We start from the raw sequence: 23,279 nt of genomic DNA on the forward strand, positions 1-23,279 counted from the left end.
TGTGTTCTAGTTCTTCATCAATACAATCAGAATATTGATACATTACATAGATTTTTTTTTTATAATTTGTAATTTTTGTAATAATTTGTTCTCTGTGAGAGTTTTCTAGTTGTTGTATGTGTGTTGTTGGTAACGCTTCATTCTGAAAGTCCCTCAAGTTACACAGAAGCTACTTTTAGGAAATTGTTGAAAAATGTCCTCGAAATTAGTAGGAAAGTGAAGCATCTGTTAAATAAATTGTTCATAGATGCTCAGTCATTATAGCGTTTTTAACTTTAATCCTACCGACTTGTGATAAAAGCTGAATTTGTAGTAAAGAAGAGTATATATTTTCGTTTTACACAATATGCAAATTAACTGTAACTTTACTAAAATAATAATAATCAGTTTTTTTTTTCAGATGACATTAATTACATAACTAATAATGTTTCGAGGAGAAGTTAACATTTTGCTATGTGTGTTTCTTCAGTCCATAGTCCTTGTATGTTAAATATGTTAGTAGGATGAAGGTTAAGAAACAACCTGATATTCTAACATATTGTTTGACACACTGTTGAAAAGTTTTTCAATCTGTTAAATGATTGTTGAGAATCAAATTTACTAAGAAGTTTTGCAAATCAAGAACAACAAATGAATCCACATATTAACCAACTTTTGTTTTGCAAAATGTCCTAAAAATTATCACTTACACACCTGCAAATGACTTATATAAAGTTAATGTAACATTAAGGGACCTGTAAAATAAAGTGTTACTGTGTTTTTTCCTTTGGCAACTTCCATGACTTCACCTTCATCACCTTCATCATCAGTCACAGAAACCTCCATCCACCAGCCCGTAACAGACTCTGCAGCTACTGGAATCACTGGTACGTTTAGTTCTTTGCATCTCTTGTTTGATATATGAAAAATTAAAATAACACAGTCTGAATATTTCCTCTTGCATTTATAATTTATGCTTCATCTGCTCTTTCTAGAAACTCGTGTCACATTTCCACCACGACCTCTGTCAGATCCAAATATCGCCGGCACACTCATCGCTGTGATCGGTATGTTTCGTTTTTCTTTTGCACATTTCTGTTTGTCATCAGAAACTTAAAAAAATAACCTTCCTGCTCCTCTGTAGTGGTCCTCTGCGTGCTGCTGTTTGTGGTTTGTGTCCTCGCTGTGCTGTACAGGAGAAAACGCAACAGCAAAGCGGTGATGCCCGGACCTCAAAAAGAAGACGGCAGGTTGAGTCGTGCATCTCCGGGACTCCCTGAGAAGAGAAACTTCACTGGAAACAAACAGGCGGACTCAGAGACGGGATGGAGGAGACCGTTTACTGGAGTCAGAGCTAAATCTGCAAATGCTTTGCTCTTCACATCTCCTTTTTGTGTGTTTGGGAAAGATCAAGCGACTTTACAAACTGCGATAGAGGCTTCATCAAAAGACACAGAGAACCCATCTGAAGGAAAGCAGACAGCGGGGAGTGAAAGCGAAGCAGCGGGAGGTGTTGAAGCAGAAAATATCACAGATTCTACTGATGAGATGAAGAAAAACAAGAAACAAGCTCTAGATGAAGACACCCACTGTGTTTCTGTCAACACTGAAACGGTGCCTTATCTGAGCATCGGTACCGACCAGAACAAACCCGATGATTCCAACAAACAGTCCGCTGACAGTCAGGGTCAAAGGTCACAGACGGGTAAAAGCATGGCGAGGATCTCCACCTGGCCTCCGACTGCAGTTCAGTGGCAGGAAAGATGCAAGATGAAGGAAGAAGAAGAAGAGGAAAGAGCTGGTGAGTGTTTCAAGTTTCAAAGTGAGGAGAAGAAAGAGCAAAGCAAAGAGAATCCGTTGTTTTTTGACAAACGGGGAGTCAAAGCTGAGCAAACGGAAGAATTAACGGCTCTGACGCGAGACCCAGTTCTCTCAAAAGTCTCCGAGTTCTTAAAACCAAGTGACAAGACTTCAGAGTCCTCGTCAGATCATGTAAACAACTGCTGCTCCCATCTCAGCGATGCTCATAACCAGACTGATCTGAGACAAGAGGAGGGGGTCCAGGACTCAGCAGCTGCACCAGAGGAGACAAGTGAGCTCCAAAAACCGAATCTGGAACAACTCAAACCCGCAGAAAAGCTTCCACAGAAGATCAGCAGTAAGAGCTGCGACAAGGGAGAGCTGAGAAACGAGCCAAAGCGACAGAGGGCAGAAAACAGAAGTAGAAGCTCGAAGGCTCCTTCTGGCGGCGCCTCACCGGATGATGAGACCCTGCTGGACGGCAACGAGTACGCCTTCATGGACCTGCTGCATGAGGTGGTGCAGAATAACGGCCGCTGGACCAGAGAGAGGTGGAAGCAAGTCAACAAGCAGCGCCTCAACCAGCAGGGACAATGAGTCAGAGGTACTGAAGGAGTTAAGAGGGAGATTTACTCCCAAGTTTAAAGTTTTGTAAACATGACATCACATTACAATGTTGTAATTTCATTTACTCTTTAAGTAAAATGTTTTATTTTCCTGCTGCTGCAGTTTAAAGTAATCTTGTGAGATAAAATCAATGCTTAAAGGAATAGTTTGACATTTTGAGACATACACTAATGCTTTCTTTGCAAAAAATCAGATGAAGAGATTGATGTGACTCTCATGTCTGGCAGTTAAAGGGTTATTCCAGTGATTTTGTTTTGTCCTTCTATAAAGTTGGGGGATAAGAGGCGGATTTAAAAAAAGAACGAAGCAGAGAAGGCCAAGACATCCTGACTTTAAGTCTCTAGTTTGAGTCAAACACTGGGGCCTACATTTCCCATAATGCAACATATGCTGCATTCAAGCAATGTCAGCAGAATAAGAAATTCTCCTGTAATTCCGATTTGGTTTTAGGCCAACAGTCTCCTTTAGATACATGAGTGATATACTCATCTTAATCTTGGCAAGAAAGTGAATGAGAGCATTTCCCAAAATGTCAAACTATTCCTCTAACTGTGGGTGAATAACAGCATATAATATAACTAATACAACTAAATTGTTTATCTACATTTAGGAGCATGTGATTGTCCTCCTCATGTTGCTGATTGACGATCTGAGATCAAATAAAAAGACCTTTTCATCCAGTGTATCTGGCTGCATGCAGCATTTATTTGTTCATATTTTATATATGGAGAAGTACACTCGCTTCTCATAAGAAATAGTACAAAATGGATCAACCCTTTTTTTTTTTTGACAATGACTTAAAAACATAAAAGTGGAGGTAAACATAATACGTGGGCTTTTGATAACACCTAGACGACATGCATGTTCCATTCATATAAATACACAGTATCAAATAATGGCTCCAATTTGCAAGCAGTTGACTTGATTATGGGTTTCTCTAGCCATGAGACGCTAAATGTCCTGCTAAATGTACAAAATGATCATTCTTGGCAAGCTGTATAACAAAACATGCTTTTTAGTGTTTACAGTACATGCCCTCTTGTGGTATTGTAAGTACGGACAGTAGTAGATCTGAGGTGAACTGATTGTGGAGAGTTAAGATTTGTCAGAAGTGACGACCAAGGAAGACGTTAAATGAAAGGATCTGCACACTTATCGTATCCTCCGTATCACGGTCGCTCGCACTTCAGCTCCTCAGCTCTCACACAGTCCTGTAAACTGACCTTTATGAGGCGCCACTGAGCAAAGATCGGACCCTTTGCGATAATACATACACTGTAAAACATGAGAAATGCTTATGCCCGTTCATAAAGAAAACAAAAATCCAACACTGGCAGAAAACAATCCATCTGATATTACATCATCGTGACTATCGCTTCATATTCCTTTGACAGATAAAAATGGCACAAAGTAAACTTTGCGAACTTTTACCTGCGAGGTAAATCAAAAACAACAAACGCATGACATGATACTGCACATTTGACTGTCTTTGCTTTCACAGGAATGAGTGAATACTGCCCACCGTGTTGTACAGATTCAGATTAAAGGGTCATGCTGTTATGCTCTAGACATCTCCGCAGAGCTTAGTGCAAAAATAGTTCAAGTCCTCTTTCACTGTTGGTTTTTTTTTATCACACAGAAGAGACGGAAACAAAAAGAACAAAAATGGCAAACAATGAATATATAAAGTTACTATTTACAGTGATTAAACTAAAAGCTGAGAAATGATAATTCAACATTAAATACTGACACTGCCGTATACACAAGGTGTGGCCTGTACAACTCGGAGAGGAGAGAGCACTTCCTTTTCAGCTCAAGTACGTTCAAAATAGACTTGATAAGATTTGAACGTACCCGTCGCTGTCTGTGCAAAACGATTCTTGCTACCAGTCGTACTGCAACTCCTGAGGAGTTATGAAACTGGAGGATCACAATAAATTGACTTGAATGAATTCAAGTCGAGTGTAAAATAATATAAAAAAAGGCTGATACTGATAGATATGAGAGTTTAAGTAATTCAATATTCTTTTTAACAAATATATAATACTTTCTGATAAAGATATCTTAAAAGGAATAACTTGACATTTTAGAATATAAACTTTTTTTGCTTTTTTGCCAAGAGTCAGATGAGAAAATCAGTACCACTCATGTCTGTGTGCTAAATGTGGAGCTACAGCCAGTAGCTTGTTAGCTTAGCTTAGCATTGAGACTGAGAACCGGGAGAAACGACTAGCCCGGCTCTGTCTGAGGCTAACAAAAATCCACCTACCAACACCTCTGAAGTTCACTAATTAACACGTTATACAGCAGCTATTTTGTTGAATCCATATAAAAACTGAAGTGTACAAACGACACGTTGTGGTTTTACAGCTAGTTTGTGCTTCAACAATCTCATGGTGGTGATGAGACACATAACTCCCTGTAAAAAAAAAACACAATGCTTTTTTTTTTTACTCTTTGGCAAAAACTTATATTCACTGTACAGGAGTGTCAGTGGTATCAAACCTCTCATCTAACTGTTGGCAAGAAAGTGAATAAGCATTTTTCTCAAAATGTGAAACAATTTCTTTTACGTTTAGTTATTAAAGAGTTGTGAAACTTGTTAATAATATTACACTAACAGCAAATGTAACTAAATGTTACACAGCAAACTTCAATGTAAGTTAACTTGTATTGTTTGTATTGTGGGCGAGCCTGTATTATGAACATTAAATTAAGTATGTATGTATTAATTTATCTGATGCACTTTTGGCACTAATAATTTCTTATTGGCAGATGTATTTTCATGAAAAGCAAAAATCAGCAGGTAATATCGGCTCAGCCAACGTCTGTCAAAAAAAAAAAAAAAAAATCACTGATATCACAAAATAGATGCTAAATGGCACATAATGTATAAATCAAGATATTTACAAATAAAACAAAAATAATGGCACATACAGTAGAGCAGACATGGCATGGGACACTTAAAATAGTGAAATAAATTAACAATATTCAATTTTCAACAATACAGAAATCAGTTTCCAAAACACAACGACAGAGAAAGAAATGCTAATATGGCCGATAAAAGTGCCACTACAGTGTGTATATTCACAGATGACAGTTTGTCGTAAAAAAGTTTGTGCTCCTAAAGAAAGTGAAAATCCTGTCTGATTAGAAACGAGACACCAAACCAAACGGACTTTTGTAATAAATTAAGAAAAGTGCACGTTACTGTAATTTCATGGTAAATGCTTGAATTGCGAGAATTTCACTATGATGCATCTATGTGCATCTTTAGAAAACATGATTGTTGATAAGATGTGAAATCAAAAGACGTGTGTGTGTGTGTGTGTGTGTGTGTGTGTGTGTGTGTGTGTGTTTGGGTTAATGCTCCTGTCAGCGCCCCCTGACCGCCGGCGCTGGCAAAAAGAGCTGGAGCTGGTCCCCAGGCGCCCGCTGCGGCTGCCATAGTGCTCCTGGTGTAGAGGATGGGTCAAATGCAGAGGACGAATTTCAATGTATGCGAGTGCTGCGAAATGATCATAAAGGAATCTTAAAAAGAAATAAAAAAAAAAAAAGGGTGTAGTTGCCCCGAGATTCTGACCAGGTGTCAGTTTTGTGAGTTTTGCAGGCAGAGGCGAGCTCGGCCTGAGTCGTGGCACGAGGGCAACTTCACCCCTGAGCGAAATATGTCGAGTGAAACGATGACTTCATATCCCGTATGTGCACAAAAACACCTTCTTCTGACTGTCTTCGCAAACATCTATCACATCTCTCAGTCCTTTGGTTGGAAGGAGGGAGTTGTTTCCAGTGCCTGTTTGTCACTTTTAAGATACAGTAGGTGTGCGAGGGGGGAGTCGGGGGGGGGGTGATAACGAGGCACTCTTCATGCATCCACCTGTAGCAGCTCAGTGGGGAACAGCAGGTCTCTCAGGGCCGTCCTCTAAAATGCAGACACATAATGCACATTCACTTATGGACAGCTGTTCTTCCTTTCATCTGTGAGACAGACGAGCTTCGTCCGCCTGGGCGGGGCTCGGAGGTTTAAGGGTCAGGGTGACGAGGACTGGGAGGGGAGAGGATGGGGGGGTTTTCAGAGGTGAGTCTCGTCTCTTGTCTCTGTGCCAAAGTCCTGCTGGTTCCTCATGCTGCGGGTCTGCCCCACCTGTGAGTCCTCAGGCATGTGTGCCAGCGGGTCGGACCGGATAATGTACCTGCAGAGACAACATCGACATGATCTGGTGCAGGTGTGACATGAAGGTTTATCTTTTCATTTTAAAACTGAGATTAGACACAGGTGGCCAAAAGATCTTTACACTCAAAGTTATTGCTTCTGAACAGGTTCAAATATGGTGTCTTAAAGGACCAGCGTGTAGGATTTATCGGCATCTAGCGGTGAGGTTTCGTAGAACCTATGGTGGCCGCAAATGTGAAATGCTCTCTCTAGAGCCAGTGTTTGGTTTGTCTGTTCTGGGGTACTGTAGGAACATGGCGGGCTTCGTGGAAGATATACATAGATATATCCCTATGTAGATATAAAAGGCTTATTCTAAGGTAATGAAAACACACTGATTCTTATTTTCAGGTGATTATACACTCATTAAAACATACTTATGAATATTCCATTTCTGCCAAATCCGTTCCACTAGATATCTCTAAATTCTACATACTGCACCTTTAAGATGTCATGACAGTGTTGACTAATATCTTCATGCTATTGGCTAGAACTTTTGCCTTTGTTTTTGCCAGATGTGGTCATGTCTTCTCTTAAAGAGTCAAGAGCTAAAACAGCCTGTTTCAGACAGAGGCTGACCTGAACGGCTGCATAAAGAGCCAGTATGAGATAAATAAGGAGTTTTTTTTTTTTAACTGTAAATCATGCAAAGATGTTCCAGTAGAGCCCCAGAATATTAAGTTGGAAATGTGCATGATATGTCCCCTTTAACATCCTATTGTCTCATTTAATAATAATAATAATACTCAGTGCTCAGACTCAAATGCAGCTCTGATATCATAAAAAAGATACAGCAAATGGAAAGAAGTGGTCTTGCCACACCGGTCTCCTCTATCATGGGAAAAATGGTTGCTCCCGGTGTTGAACATTTAAGATATTGTAAATAAATGTGCAGATTTTTACCTGTTAAGACACTAAAATGCACATTAGAGGGAGTCTACACTCTTTTAGCCATCTGTCTTGCAATATGCATAACTGTGTCAGGATACGTTCCTACTTACCAGCATGGATTTAGTGTCAACAGTTTTACCACATGCATTCATACAATGTATTACATTTATAGATATATACATTTGCATGGGACATGTATGCAGATATAAAGAGGAATTAATAGTCCTGATAAATAAAACTGATTTGTGCACTACAAAAAAATAAAATAAAATACTGAACATGAAACTTGCTCGACTCGTCTTAAGAGTTTAATTTTTTATGGTTGCCCTTCAGTTTAATTTACTGTTGAACTGAAGAAAGAAGCACATTTTTAAACCAAATATATATCCTCCTCCATGCTGAGAGGCGAAGTGAAACAAAACGGTAATGTAGCGTGATCATCCGGCTACAGGATGACATCATTTTGTTTTATAAACAGCAAAGGCTACCGCATAAAAGAAAGATGTAAACTTTGTTCTGGTCCTTACACGATGTCGTTGAGCTCCAGCATGGTGTCAGGAGGAGGATTGATGAGGACGTAGGACAGCGTGTTCTGGTGGTCGTTCATCTCGTCTGTAACAAGAGACAGAAAAAGACCTTCAGGAGGTGCTCTGGAGCCCTCCCTCGTCCTCCTCCATTATACAGTACATCAGCCAGGAAATGAGCCCTCTAACCGCTGCAAATATGGGTCTCCCTCATTTCCAGCGTTTCAGTGAGGACAAAAGCAAAGTAACCCACACAGTATAGGAACAAGTGGTAGGAAAATCTGAGACAAATAGATGTGGAAATGCTTTGATTCTACTGTCATTCAAATTGAGGAGAGATGCTCATTACAACTGTTAATTTAACAATTTACCATTAATTTAACACATATAAGTATTGGAATGTAAAAATCAATCTGCTTTCTTTTAAAAAAAAGGGAAATAAATATCTGAATTTACAAATATTCTTTTTTCACTTTGTATTTTTTGTTGTTGTCAAACAGTCATAAGTGGTTGGATTTAATAAGGGCTGTGAAATCACCTCCTCTCTTAAAACTACTACTACAATTCACCAGAGGTAGTAAATAGAAAAGTGAGACAACAACTTCTGAATCCAAACTGAAAATGAACATTTTCTTTAAAAAACTAAGTTGTATTTTATTTGTGAAGTTTTTGTGAACATTAATACTTGCTAGCTGCTCAGATCACAAAGGGAAATTAGCTCCTAGTTAAATCTGATACAGCTCTTCTCTTTATGTGAGATTCCACTATGTATTTTGGTATGATTTTACCATATTTAACTCATGTATTCATAATTCATATATTTGTAGCTGTTGTATTAAATTATTAAATAACTATTTGAATTTGAGTTATTTATCTACATATTTACATTTTTATCAATATTTTTCTTTAAATACCAAAAAATGAATACATCTGTGATCTGACGGTTTGATTTATTCATTTGTAAAATCTTTAATTAGTTTCTTACAGTTAGTAGGAAAGATTTATTATATAAAATGGTAAATAATATTAACAGTTGTAACAATGTTCTTCTGTTAGTTTTTTTTATTGCTTCACCAATCTAATTAAGCAAACTGTGGAAATTGTTTTGTGCTATGAGGGTCTCAATCAGTAAGAGCTCACTGACTTTTCACATTCATTTCCTAGATGACTCATATTAACTGTGTGAATGTGTTGAGTGTGTTTTATTTATGTTTGTTATATATGTGCGTGATGTTCTGTCTGCCGGCGGCTCCTACTTGCGTTATGTGATGGACGGAGGGAGGGAAAGGAGGGCATGTGTGTCTCCATGACAACCCACCTGCTTGTGGCCCTTTATAAAGCCAGGCGGGGTGGAAGAGAAAGAAGGGCTAACCGTTACTGACAGGGCACTTTGTGGAACAAGGGGAGGCCCATGCTGCCTGCTGACTGTAACAGCACCTCATGCGCAGCTTCAGAACGAAGCCGACATGCAGACAGCGTCCGTTGCTACGCAACATATTGATCCCCATCGCATTCCTTTATTGTCCTGCGCATTCCACACTGGACCGACAGGCCGGGAAAGGCGGCAGGTTGCCATGCCAACGGACGACACTCAGCCCCCACAACCCACCCAGAGGGACATGTGACACACCCACAGACACAGAGGACATGCTCCAGCATCCGTCAGACTGGACCAAATGCAGAGCGACTCAAACCAAACAGAGTGAAGCAGAACACACTGGGAGTGTGAGACTGGAAGAAGTCGACCTGCTGCTGGATCGTCCCCTGGAAGTTAAATCTACAGTGTTTAATAATACTGAAGATGATCAAGAACTCTGTAAGTATGGAGGCAAATGCTCGCAGGATTTATGTAAGTGATGTTAAGGCCTGTTATGTTCCCCAATTTGTTTCTCCTCTAAACAGACATTGTGGACGTCCCAGTGCATTAAATATGGATTATACCATGGCCACAGAGAATACTCTTTGATTGGGTGAGAGTTGTTGAAACCTATGGTGCTACAGTAAATATGCAATGCAGTCACAAAGTATAAGGTCAGTGATGTTTTTCATTGTTTTGGCTCTGTATTCTAGGTCATTAGATTTAGAAATCAAAAAATTACAGAGATTTAAGGTCTGAATTTTAATTTTGAGGGTATTTGAGGGTGGTCAGGTCTGTACTGGATGAGCAGTGTAGGAATATGAATACGTAGTCTTCCAGTATCAGAACAGTGCAGCGACCAAGCAGTTATTAGGGGTTAATAAGTGAAATAAAAAACCTGATTTCAATCCAACTGAAACAAGCAGTACAGGCCTGGCAGAGCATCACCAGGAAGATACCAAATATCTGCTGATGTTTGGGGGTCGTAGTCTTTAGACATTAATATTTGGTTGCAAATCCTTTGCAGTCAAATGACTCAAACGTAACTTTATTTACTTTGTTCTTACATTACACTTGGTCCCCTAAAATTGTTGCAACTTCTACACTCGTCATCTAATATGGATGAACACATCCTCAAATTAACAGGGAGAACCTTATAATCATTGTTTTCATTAATTGTATTCCTGTTTGTACTGACCAAAACAGGATTTAAGAGGCCAATATTGATATTTAGAGTTAAAAAAAAATCCAATAATATGTCCACTGATGTTTTTGAATTTTTTGTTAAGGATCCCTTAAATTTGGTTATTTAAAAAGGTGCACTGTGTAGAATTTAGTGGCATCTAGTGGAACGGACTTGCAGAAATGGAATATATTCCAAAGTATGTTTTAACTAGTGTATAATCACATAAAATAAGAATAGTTATGTTTTTGTTACCTTAGAATGAGCCCTTTATATCTACATAGGGAGTGGGTCCTCTTCCACAGAGCCATTCCACCATGTTGCACCACCATGTTTCTACAGTAGCCCAGAATGGACAAACTAAACACTGGCTCTAGAGAGGACCTTTCGAGTTTTTTGCATGTTTTGCGGCCACTGTAGGTTCTCCTACATGCTTGGAAGGGGAGGGGAGGTGTTTTCAGTTGGTTGCAATCTGCAACCTCACCACTAGATGCCACTAAATCTACACACTGGTCCTTTAAGAAATGTGAAACCAGGAAATGTGCTGAGCGGGACATTTTACTGTTGAAAAATAAACTTGTCAGTGCTCTCTGGTGAACAAACTATATAATGGCAACACCATTTCTAAATTACTAATTATTAATGTATATGATTAATAAAATATATAATTAACATGTTTTGTACACACATTTGTGTCGATACAGATTATAAAAATAATATCAGCTGATTAGTTTATCAGTCAGGATCTAATACAGAGCAAACACAATGGAAAATGTTTCACTGTCCTTATGTTTGTTGACTGTACTGTAACAGTTTAACTGCTGTCCTAAATTACTGCACAAGCAATATTGAAGTCCAAGTAACCATAGCAACAGTACTTCTGCCTTGTGCTACATTACCAGTGGACTCAGGGGTGAAACACACCAAACCATGGGTTAAACTGACTACAACCAAACTTTATGAACTGATAAGTGGCCATGTTATAAGTATGATAATACACTCTGATGTGTCCTGATGAATAAGAATAACAGAGAAAACAATTTTTTTTTTTTTTTACATCAGGACACCTCTAATATAATCTTTATATATCCAGGGTGTGTGAGGTATATAGTACATCTATTTTCTACTATCTAACCTTCCATCCACAGACATAATGCGTTCCGCTCCACTCTTAAAGCCATACTCTGATGCCCTGCAGTACTCTAGCCATTTGGGACGTCACCTCACGTAAACACAATGCAGAAAAGACCAGATAGAGGCAGAGATAGTAGAGTGAGATAGTGAGAGGATTGGCTGTTGATCTACCACTCATACTGGCAGGACACACACACACACACACACACACACACATACACGCACACATTCATGCAGTATAGTTGCAGTACTGTGATCAACCAGCTAACCTGACGGCCTGGTCCCCTCTGTATACGGGTGCTCTGAAATGTCCTGCAACTCTAAGCAACAGTATTCACTGTTAACTTCAATGGCCTAATTTATTCATTTATAATTAACTAGAAATTAAATATTGCAGGATGAGGCTGGTGATTTTCTATATATATTTTTTTTTCCTACATTTTATTGTGCAGAGCCAAACCAACAATGAATTGATCTACTTACAAGTATCATGCGTATATCCAAAGTCTGATAAATCACATTTCTCTGTACCGTAAACCTCCATTGTTGTCCAAAAACTACTGACAACACATCAGTGAGCCACACCGCTGCAACGTATGACATGTTCCTTCATCAAGAGTGTGATTACGGTAGTTTATTTATTTAGAAACGATTCCAAAGACTAATAACAGCGATCACATTTTCAGTCTCAGGAGAGTAGTTTCTTGTACAGAAGACACCACTGCACATTGTCTTCAGGACAAAGGACCATGTCACCTAGTGCAACTGTGTGGCTAACTGACCTGTTTTTAATAGTTTTTAGATAACAATGGCTAAAGCACAGAGGAATAAGATATATCAGGCTTTGGATAAACGCACAGTACTTATAACTACAATGAGTTCATTGTTGTTTTCACTCTGCACATAAGAAAAATGTAGAAAATCGCCAGCCTTATCCTTTAACCAAAACAAGTAAAGCAAAGAGTAAAAAACAAAAAAACAAAACATCTACAAATGAGTATTTCTATTTCTGTGGATAAATTCAGTGCACTATTCTTCAATGGATGCTGGTGAAAGGACAAACTCCTTTCTCCACAAGATGGTAGGTAACCACTCAGATGTTGTAAATGAGTTATAAACAACACACGATTTACCTTGCAAATATCCTAGATTTACTCGATTCATGACATCGCTCGCAGTGAGATTAGAAACATCCTCTACAAGCCAAAAGAGGGGGAAGGTAGAAAAGACAGAGAAAGAAAGGAGGAAAAAGAACAGAGGAAGAAGGGGGGGGAAAAAGAAAGAAAATCAGGCAGACAGCGAATGCATTTGCAGTTTCAAAAAGAACTCTTAGAAAGGTGAGAGCGATGCAAAAAAAAGCCATGCATTAGTGTGTGCACAGAATCAATTCCAAATTATTCATCTGTCACATGTTAAGATGCTGACGCAGTAATCCTCACTGACATTCATGGTTAAGAAGATCTCGACCTTTTCGGGTTCTTCCTGAAAGGTATTTAAGTGACATGTTACACAATATTTAACAAGTGCAACACATCTGGAGCATGATTCTGCTTTTTTTATTATAAGCATGAAGCTGGGAGGAGAGAAGAATTGAAAAAAAAAAAAAAAAAAATACAGAAGTGAGCAGATAAGAATGCAGGCAATTGCAGTCTGTGATCAAATGCAATTGAGATGAAGTTCAGTGCTCCTTCATCTTCATGCATGACGTCTTCACATCCACATATTGCTATGATCATGACTATGAAACGGTGTGTGTGTGTTATGGCACATGGAGAAAGAGTTTGATGAATGTGAGATGCATGTGTGAAAATGAAGTATTCTGGAGTTAATGGTATGATGTAGTATGATGTCGTTAATGATCTGAACTATCAAGACCCGCAGCACCACGTCTTAATAGACAATGAGATGAGATTTAATGACTGGAACACACACTAAAAAGTTTTAAATAAGTTTCTCAAAGCTGAAATAATTTCATTGGTTGAGAAAAGCCTCAGTGGGAGGAGCAAAAGCATCACCTGAACTTCTTTTCTGTCCAGCTGGAAGCAGACAGAGTTTAGTGTTGAACGAACAGCTACCGTCAGGCTAAGCTAAGAGTGGTTTTGGCTCTTTTTTACTTGACAATGAACACAACCTAATTAAAGATTGTCTCAACATGACGAAGGTCAATACAAAACTATATTACTTTCCTTTTTAAAGGTTTGTAGCGGCAGAAGGTAAAGAGATTCATTATGTGTGGTTTGTTATTTCAGACTGACGCTAAGTGAAGAGGACAAGTGGTAACAGCAGCTACAGTAACTATCAAATTACTTTAAAAAAAAGTGAGTGTTTCCATGTCTTTACAGATTGCAAATGTTCCACTGGTTAATTTATGGTCATAAACCCACCATTATCAAGCGAGAACATTGCATCATGGCTGCATTATATTCATTAATTTGCCAATTATTGTCTTGATGAATCTTTTTTCTTCTATAAAACGGAAGAAAATCAGCCCTTAAAGTTTCCTAGAGCCCAAGCTGACATATTTAAATGTCTTGTTTTGTTTGACTAACAGTCTAGAAACCAAAGAGATTCAATTTGCAATCATAAAAAAAACAAATGAAACCAGCAAATATTCACATTTGAGAAGCTGTAATCAGTTAAAAATGACTGAAATGACTGATTATCCAAATCATTGCCAAGTTAATGTTCTGTTGACCAAACTATTAGTTCAGCTCTACATACGCGGTTTCATTCTGCTTTTACTGTTGGCCTTATAATATGAAGAATGTGCTGCTATGACGGTTTTAGCTAATTGACTTAGATCAACGTTCAAACCAGCCATACAGGCCCACAGTTACACAAGTAATGTTTTTAGCTGGTCTGCTGACCTATGAAGACCATGATCACGAATATAAAAAGCGTCACTGCCGTTTGTATTTCAGTCTTTTTAATGTTTTCTCCCCTTAAATCTGAGATTCTCACTGTACGCTCCATCCTGTGAGGTTTAAATCAATCAATGACATTATTTCTACATCCAGAGGTGCTATGACCTAAAAGAAATGTTTACAGAACTGAGACTCCAATCTGCAACAAATAATTCACATTATTATTAATTATCAAATATATTATGACTAATTATGATTTAATCATTATAAATTGAAAAAAATCAAATAAAAATCATACATTTATCTGTTCAAACCAGCTGCACTATATACGTTTGGCATATAATAAATAATACATTGTAAGCTACTGCACTGAATTACACATTTAACTTTAATAAATCAACTTCTACATACAGTAAGAAAGCAAATAGACTTCCTATCATGTGACCATCGTGCGATCAGTCGTTCAACTCACCGTATCCCACGGTGGGCAGGCCCAGGTGCTTCATGCGATTCTTGACCAGCTCGGACAGCTCCTGTCGCTCAGAGCGCCGGTACAGGTTGAGTCTCTGCTGCGAGATGCGCTCCGCTCGGCTAGACGGCTTGGCGCTCTTCCTGCTCAGACGCCGTGCCCACTGCAAGCTCTTCTTCCTCAGCAGCGGGTGCTCTGATTGGTCGCTCGTGGTGGAGTTTCTGTGGGCTGTCTTTTCCTTCCAGGACTCTCTACGGTCACGCTGCTCCTCGCCCTGCTCCACGTTGATGGACACCTGAGACTGGGAGAGGAAGGTGTGTTAGACTGTTAGGCTTTTATTACTTTGGTTTTACTCTTCAGGAAATACTTGTTTGTATGACAATAAAAGCCACTTTTTTTCCATCTTTTATGCTTTTATTAGCGCTATTTTCAGCCATCATCATCACCATCATGATGCGATGGTTATGAACTTTGTATATTCATGCCAGAAAAATACCAGTAAGGTATTTTTCATCATTGTACGCTTCAGCATGGAGTGACGGCAAATAAAAACACATTTGGATCTTACCTGTAAGTAATTGTCCTTGCACTGGAACAAGACGAGGACAAACAGACATCCAAACAAAAAGACAAATGAAATGAAAGATGGGGGCAACCAAAGCAAACAAAATTGTTAAAAGCCTCTAAATCAGCACTTAGAATAGTAAATGGGCTGTATTTACTATTTCATCATTCACTATTGAACAGTGGGAAATTAACACTTGGTACTCTTGTGGTTGATGGCTGGTGAGTTTGTTTTTCATACCAGCCACTTACACAGTCTGCCAAATAGCTATTTAGAGGTTGATTCCTTGGTTAATAATCACACTGGCTGGTATAATAGTCAATGTGATTGGGGACTTTTTGATGAGAATGTATTAAAACCTGTGGTATCCGGCCAAAAATGTTAATTTCCCTTACCTGCTTGGCATTAATTCCTGTTATAAATAATTGCAACACAGCAGTGGCAGGCAATGATGCAACTGAGGTGAAATTGAAATTAACAAAGGAGAAAGAAAACAGGAGAAAATAGAAAAGCGAGATGCATAAAGGAGCGAGCAGTGACAGGTGGTAAGGGAAAAGAAAAATAAGTCTTTGAGCAATAAAAGCAATTAATTAGAAAGAATAAAGAAGAATAAAATCTTGACTTTATAAAAGAAAGCAGAATGAAAAGTAGTTGTGGACAAAGAAAAGACATTTTACAAAGTGAGAAATGAAAACAGAAAGAATGCAAAGTAAGAAATTACATCATGAGAATTTGACCGAGAACACAGATGAGAAAATAATGAAGAAAAAGATGGAAGGGAGAATGTGAGGATGCCAAAGCCACAGCAGTTCCTAAGCTGAAGCCAAACCAGAAGCCTGGTATCAGATATTAAGTATCTGATCAGACTGAACTTGCCTCTGAAGTTGAGAACATGTGTGACTCGGTGCGGTAGATCCCAATGGGGATCTCGGCACTGGAGGAACAAAGTTTCTGGAAGAGTCTGCCGTAAGTCCTGATCCACAGGTCTTCCTCTGTGATCTTCATCTGAGGAAGGAGAACAAGGATCAAGGCGATTCACACCTCACAGTCATTTTCTCAGACTTACAAATCCCCTTGCTTAGAGGAGGGAGCATCACGACTTACAGCACACAGATACCCAGAGCCAGGCGTGGTGTCCAGACCCAGAAGAAGCCTTGCAATTGCGATCATGTAGTCCTTAACAAACGACTGTCAAAAAACAAAGAGAAAAGATTTTCAACTCAAGTGAAGTCCAACTGGAAAACAACTTGCTCTGCATGTATATGCTCCTCAACATAGTGACCATTAAGTCTTTTTAATTATTAAAAACACCATCAGATGCTCCCACAGTGTTTGGTAACAGAGTTTGTTTTATTTATTGCACCTCAGGACTTATTTTGTGACAAACTGTCCTAATTATCCTTTTTTGTGTGCCCAATACAATGTTTTTTAGGAGTGATTTTTCCTTTCAATATCAGATTCTGCTAATAAATTCTGCCCTTTGCACCTGCAGTATATTTTTATGTCTTTGCAACATTTTATTAATTAATTTCAATAATGCTTTTTGGAAGTAACATTTCGATTGGAAGGCTTTAAACAGGTGCACCGAGTCATCTAGCATTAAGAGCTGATGAGCCAAAAACACTTTCCCAAATCAAAAGTTTCCACTAACTTCTGACAGAATAAAGTTCAAATGCATGTTCAGATGATTTTAACCTAGGATCCACATCTAGGTAAAACACTAAATACCTGTAATTATGACATGAAACTTGATGAAGACACTGAATATCACTAGAAAACATTGACTTAGCTGTATCTTAGCTTAACTTGGCTGTAGCAGCTCAAAATAATAAGATAGATGAAATTATCAGTTGACAAGTTCAACCCTGAAAAGCCAGTGTTTGTTTTCCCACCTGGTACAGCAGTGTATCCAGCATGCTGATACTGAACACCCTGCCTGCAGCAAACGGCAGCCGGAACATGAAAGCCAGATTGGAGCCCTTATCACGCTCTATCTGAAGAGAGGAACAACAAAAGATAAAAGATTTGAGAAACAGAGTGACAAGACGATAAGATCTCACCTTTATTCTTGTACGTTTGCCGATTTACTGCTCTTTTTCTTTATCTCCGAGAAGAAGCATTTGAAAATAAAACAAAAGGTAATTTAACACTTGAAAACCTACAAGTTGAAAAAGACATGAAAGATTCAGAAAGGAGAAACAACTATGATCAAGAATTGAGATACAATGTAAATTCATGGTAAAATGTTGGTTTGTTTACTGTAACTGTCTCGGTCCCCGGTCCTGAACAGCTCACCTTCTCCAGTTTGGAGAGAGCGAGTGAGTAGCAGTCCTTGGCTCTGAACTGCATAAACCTCATGTTGGAAGGGTGTGTGAGCTCAGTGATAATGCTGAGACTCGGGAACAGCCTGAGAGAGACAGGGAGAAAAAGAGAGAGTGGGATGACAGTGGAGAGATTAAATGCTGCGTGCTGTGGCAGTGATAAATGCCTTTAATATTGGTTGTTGAATAAAAGAGTAGTTTCAGAGCTTTGGCAACTGTAGTTTGTCTTTGAAAACACTTTGAGATTAACTCATTCTCCATTCTGGCAAACTCCAAAAAAAAAACAAGCATTTACTCTCCAGAGTCCTACTGAGAACAGATGAAGAAATTAATTAAGTGGAGTCTGGTGCTCATTTGATTCTCCTTTGGTCACTGGCTGTAATAACCATTTATTGTATGTTTCTCTGTGTTACCTGAACATAGTCTGGACGTTGACGATGGTCTTGGCATCTGCCATGTAGTCCTCCTCAGCGCTCATGGTGCTCTCCTTGTCCACAACCACCAAGTTGTCGGCATAGATTATACCACACTGCAGCAGGTTGTCCAAGCTGGTCCGTTCAAAACATAACACAGCAGTGTTTTTTACTTCATGGACTGTACATTTCTATTATAACTAGGCTAAATGGAAATTTGTATGACTTAATATACGCACACATTTGTTCGGACTAGTTCTTTCGTAGATATTAGTTGTTACTAAATATTACACCTACTGTTGTGGTTGCTAACAGACTTAACTGTTAAAACTAACATTAGCTCGCTAATAAACGACCTACTCAGAAGTAAAATAGATAATATGGAATATGGTCATCAAATCTGAAGATTTTAAATTGAATTTCACAAAGATAACACAAATAGACCTCAAATTATCAAGTGCTATGCCCATAACAATATATAAAATTACCAAATATATATATATATATATATATATATATATATATATATATACAAATTTTTTAATTTTTTGCAAACAGAAATAAAACAAAGTCATACGTACATTTACAAAAGATAGTCAAGTTTAATATATGGTTTTCCCATATAAAACTGCTGTTTCTGACAGTTGAGTTACAACTTTGTGATGCTACAGTGACTTCCTGTTTACATAATTGATTGCTTTCGATTGGACCGCACAACCAATATTTCCCAGCAACTGATTTACACATTACTTTCACATTTCTTTCTTTCATTTGCACTGTGCATTTTGCTGAAATCAGTGTCTATATCTTTTTAAATTTGCTTTCATGCTGTCATGATTTTTGAACATCACTGCAAAACTGAGTTTCAAAAGCAGCCCTTTCTTTTTGATCCTCAGAAACAAACACTACTGTTGATGTTAATGGGAAATCCTCTGTGAGTAGTTATGCTGGAAACATCTTAGCTTGACATGACATTGTCTACAATTGAATGTCACAATTGTTTTTACTATTTTATTAGTGTTTTAGGGTGACAGTTTTCTTTAATTGGGCCATAAAACATTCTGTTTTGTTTGCTAACATCCATTAAGGGTTATATGGCATATTATTCATGATATATTGTATTAAAGCCGTATTGCTGGTAGCTGCATTAAAGATGGAAAAAGAAACAACCACTGACATGAACACAATCATTAAATTAGTTGAGCAGGTTTATATAATCCAAAGACATACTTATCGATAGTGCCAGCCATGAAGTAAACCATTGGGAAGCAGCAAATGGCCTCTAAGAAGTGGTTGTCTGGCCTGCAGGAAACAGGAAACATCATGAATTAGCATCTAACGCTAATCGTCTTTGTGAAACCACAGTGATGGATTATGACATTGTTGAAGAAGTTTCCTGTGCTTGTTGATTTAAAAAAGGGGTTGATCCATTTGCACTGTATTTAATGATGGTTTATTAGGTAACAACAGGAAAAATATGTGTTTAACTACTCATGCAATGGGAAGATTTAAGTGGTCGCCATGGAAACTCCTGAGAGTGTCACTTAGCCAGAGCTTTCTTGGCTCTCTGTCTGTGTGGTTTATCAGTTTCAGCTGCTGATTTGGCCAACGTTAATGAAACCCACAATGAGTTACGGCAGAGAAAAAGGTGTAGACAACTGCAACACATGCACACACACGTATACATAATCCTGAAAAACAAAGGCTTCCTTATGCAGAAAGATCTATTGTTTATGAATAATGCAAAAGTATTTTTCCTTTATCTTGAAGCAAAGCTATCCTGACGTTCCAGCTGTGATTATCAATTCTCTACTGAAACCAATTTGTTTTAAATTGCAAATATATGAAAATGTATTGCAAATATTATCCATTTCAAGCCCACATGCTTCTGTAGAACATGATTACTGTACAAATATACACTAACAGGCATATAAAGATACATTCCCCATCCAATTCTTTACATCTATTGAACTTCAGTCATTTTTTTCTGTATAAAGTACTACTTTTTATTAATAATGTAAAACTATTTTTTCTATATCTTGAGGCAAGATTAATAGTTAACACATGCTCTTCAAGCTGTACTCTACTGCAGGGAATTCTAGCACTCTGAAAATGTGCTTGTATTTAAGTACCAAATGATTTTCATCTATGTCAAACTCTGAAACGGTTGAAATAATGAACTAATACACAAATATACTGCAAAAACAGTTTTTCCACTACTAAGAAACCTTTAATCAACATCCATGTGGCAAAAGGAGGGACAGATAAAAGCCTGCTTTACTAGTTGGTAACCGGGTAACATATTAGCATACTGTCTGATAGAGGGCTACAACTAGCGGTTGTTTTCATTATCAATTAATCTGTTGATTATTTTCTCAATTCATCAATTAATTGTTTGGTCTACAAAATGTCTCTTGAGCACAGTCTGTGTTGTGTTATTTCACTGTAGGAGAAAGCAAACAAACAAACAAACATCAAGTTGGAGGGACTGTCGAGTAATCTTACGGGTAGTCCAGTAGCAGCACTATGGGGTTGAGCTCCTTCCTGGGTCGATAGTAGGCTCGCAGAGGGACAATGAAGTTGTAGAGACCGTTCCCTGCCATCTCTGCAGACACTATAATCAGCTTATTCTTGAAGCCGTACGCCTTGGCATCTTCAAAGCTGTTATGCGTACAGCCCTGCACAGAGACAGATCATTCAGACAAGAGAAAGTCAACCAGGTTTTAGTTTTACTGAGACACATAATAGTTTCTTGTTGATTAGAAGAAGGTTATTGCATGTTTCTTGTGGTTGAGTTCTGAGCCGTTTCTTTTCCTGTGTGTGAATTCACCTTGTCGAGACGAAGGCAGCAGAACGGAGCTTTCTGTGGTAGGAGGTGGCACAGAGTTGGAGAGCTGCCTATGTAGGGTGAGTTGGGCGGGTAGCCCTTCACAAAACTGAGAGAGAAGCAAAAAAGAAACTTCTGAGTCACAGCAAACTTTAATAACTTACTGTAAAATAGAGTACAAAGTAAATAATTTAGTAGTGTCAAAGACTCAACCACTATTTCCCACAGATATCTTCCAAAAATGCTGTCGACATCTACTCTCATAGAAATACCTACCTGTCCACAGCTCCATTAAAACTGTCTGCAACACTGTTTTTTCTATATGTTCTATGAAGGAACTACTAACTACACCTACACCCACTAATATTATTCTATTACACTGAATATCACCATGAATTACTGTAAAAAGCTTTGCAGTTCATTGTGACATTCTTCAGTCGTTCAGTCAGTGATGTTTTTAAGCCTGAAGGACTAATTTCTGCTCAATACCTACAAAACGACACAAACAATTACTGTACAATGTTTTGCAGCATGTTTAGATTTAGTTGTCTCATTTAGTCAATTTGGTTTTGTGTCCCCTGATTTGTAATGTGTGAGCAACAATTACCCTCATCAGTTCAGTGCCCTCTAGTTTGCCAATAAAACAGATTCTGACTTTGTTTATAGATGCATCACAACTGGATCACCACATGATGGCACTGTGGGACCTTGAGATTTACTCAATGTGTCCTCTGCACACATTGCAGTTGTGTCTACCACCTCAATGGCTGCACCTAACAACTCTTAAAGGTGCAGTGTGAGAGATTTAGAGGCATGTAGCAGAACAGACTTGACAGAAATGGAATATAATATTCATAAGTATGTTTTAATTAGCGTATAATCACCTGAAAATAAGAATTGTTGGGTTTTTGTTACCTTACAATGAGCCCTTTATATCTACATAGGGAGCTGGTCCTCTTCCACGGAGCCTGCCATGTTGCACCACCATGTTTCTACAGTAGCCCAGAGTGGATAAACCAAACACTGACTCTAGAGAGGGCCTTTCATGTTTTTTGTGAGTTTCATGCGCTCCATAATTTCTCCTACACGCTTTGAAGGGAAGGGGGAGGGGAGGGGTGTTGCAATTTGCAACCTCAATGCTAGATGCCACTAAATCCTGCACACTGGTCCTTTAAAAGAAGAAAAACTACTAAAGCATCATGGGGCACAGTAATAGAGGTTCAGGGGTTAAGAGGGATATGCTATGTCCAACTTAATGAGAGCTAATGATGTCAAAGTCTAACCAGTTGCTGTTTAGATGGTCTTGTATGTGCTGATGTACAGTCTGTGAGGCACAGAGGCACAAGCAAAAATCCATCCTAAACTTATCTCAGTCTAATGAAACTACATACAAAGAGAAAAGAGATGAGCGAAGAGATAAATGATTTCCTCTGACCTACTGAACTATAATGGTGACTATCTGTCTGACCTGCTGATAAATGAGTGTTGAGGGGGTGAGGATCTATGTAAGGACGCCGTACATGAGCTCCATTCAAGACGAAAAGTGCTGACCTCCCTTGTGTTGTCAGACACATTCATCACTGCCACGTCTGCACCTTGTAGGATCATGATACACAGATTACACGCCTATTTCAACCTCATCAATCTCTCCTCTTACAACCACCGAGACATGACGAGGAGGAGAATAGGTGACATCAATCAAGTATAGAGTACAGTATGCTTTCACTATAAGGACGTTTCAATTTTTACTACCACGGCAACCTCTTACATGTTCTGACTGAAAGATCAGACATACTTTAAACTTCAAGGCCACTGACATTCTGTCTCTAACGTTTTTTGTTTTTTTTACATTTCAACCACAGCCATGTCACTTACTCTGACCCTACAGAGCCCTCCTCGTCTGATTGGTTGGTCTCATCCTCTGATTGGTCGCTGAGGAGGTCACAGGGCAATATGGCAGAGGAGTCAGCGATCTCTAGGACGGGTGCAATGCTCGGTCTGCGGCTTCCGGCACCGTTCTCCGTCGGCAAGGTCAGCTTGCTGCTTTCCTCGGGGGGGTCAGGGTTCTGGAGATCTATGGCTACAGTACCTGAAAATAACAAGGGCTTATTG

The 23,279-nt window shown here is 38.7% G+C and overlaps 2 protein-coding genes across 10 annotated transcripts in view; one reads left to right on the forward strand and one right to left on the reverse strand.

Annotated features, from left to right (window-relative positions):
- Positions 1–539: 539 nt before the first annotated feature.
- Positions 540–3,084, forward strand: LOC137201390 (uncharacterized). Its single transcript, XM_067616430.1, has 3 exons — positions 540–866; positions 975–1,046; positions 1,124–3,084. The coding sequence occupies exons 1-3, from the start codon at positions 779–781 to the stop codon at positions 2,374–2,376; spliced, it is 1,413 nt and encodes a 470-aa protein (XP_067472531.1). The 5' UTR covers positions 540–778; the 3' UTR covers positions 2,377–3,084.
- Positions 3,085–3,091: 7 nt separating this feature from the next.
- Positions 3,092–23,279, reverse strand: part of kcnt1b (potassium sodium-activated channel subfamily T member 1b) — a 75,784-nt gene continuing 55,596 nt past the window's right edge. For 6 of the 9 annotated variants that reach the window (XM_067616352.1, XM_067616377.1, XM_067616360.1 and 3 more), the window contains 9 exons: positions 23,043–23,256; positions 21,171–21,276; positions 20,846–21,018; positions 19,571–19,642; positions 18,341–18,475; positions 17,866–18,013; positions 17,499–17,600; positions 16,711–16,794; positions 15,628–16,611 (listed from right to left, as the gene is read on the reverse strand). In XM_067616352.1, coding sequence (XP_067472453.1) covers positions 16,468–16,611; positions 16,711–16,794; positions 17,499–17,600; positions 17,866–18,013; positions 18,341–18,475; positions 19,571–19,642; positions 20,846–21,018; positions 21,171–21,276; positions 23,043–23,256 — 1,178 coding nt within the window. In that variant the 3' untranslated portion in view covers positions 15,628–16,467. Of the gene's footprint in view, positions 6,600–8,037; positions 8,123–12,841; positions 12,905–14,886; positions 14,890–15,044; positions 15,343–15,627; positions 16,612–16,710; positions 16,795–17,498; positions 17,601–17,865; positions 18,014–18,340; positions 18,476–19,570; positions 19,643–20,845; positions 21,019–21,170; positions 21,277–23,042; positions 23,257–23,279 lie in introns of those variants that run through there. The other 3 variants (XM_067616369.1, XM_067616384.1, XM_067616418.1) reach the window with 2 other exon arrangements.

Source organism: Thunnus thynnus, chromosome 2 (assembly GCF_963924715.1).
Source record: "Thunnus thynnus chromosome 2, fThuThy2.1, whole genome shotgun sequence".
Lineage (NCBI taxonomy): Eukaryota > Metazoa > Chordata > Actinopteri > Scombriformes > Scombridae > Thunnus > Thunnus thynnus.

Excerpts from the sequence above, each read along its gene's own strand:
- LOC137201390 (XM_067616430.1), top strand. The coding sequence starts at position 779 with ATGACTTCACCTTCATCACCTTCATCATCAGTCACAGAAACCTCCATC. Across the intron at positions 867-974 it reads TGCAGCTACTGGAATCACTG|AAACTCGTGTCACATTTCCA; the intron begins GTACGTTTAGTT and ends TGCTCTTTCTAG. Across the intron at positions 1,047-1,123 it reads CACACTCATCGCTGTGATCG|TGGTCCTCTGCGTGCTGCTG; the intron begins GTATGTTTCGTT and ends GCTCCTCTGTAG.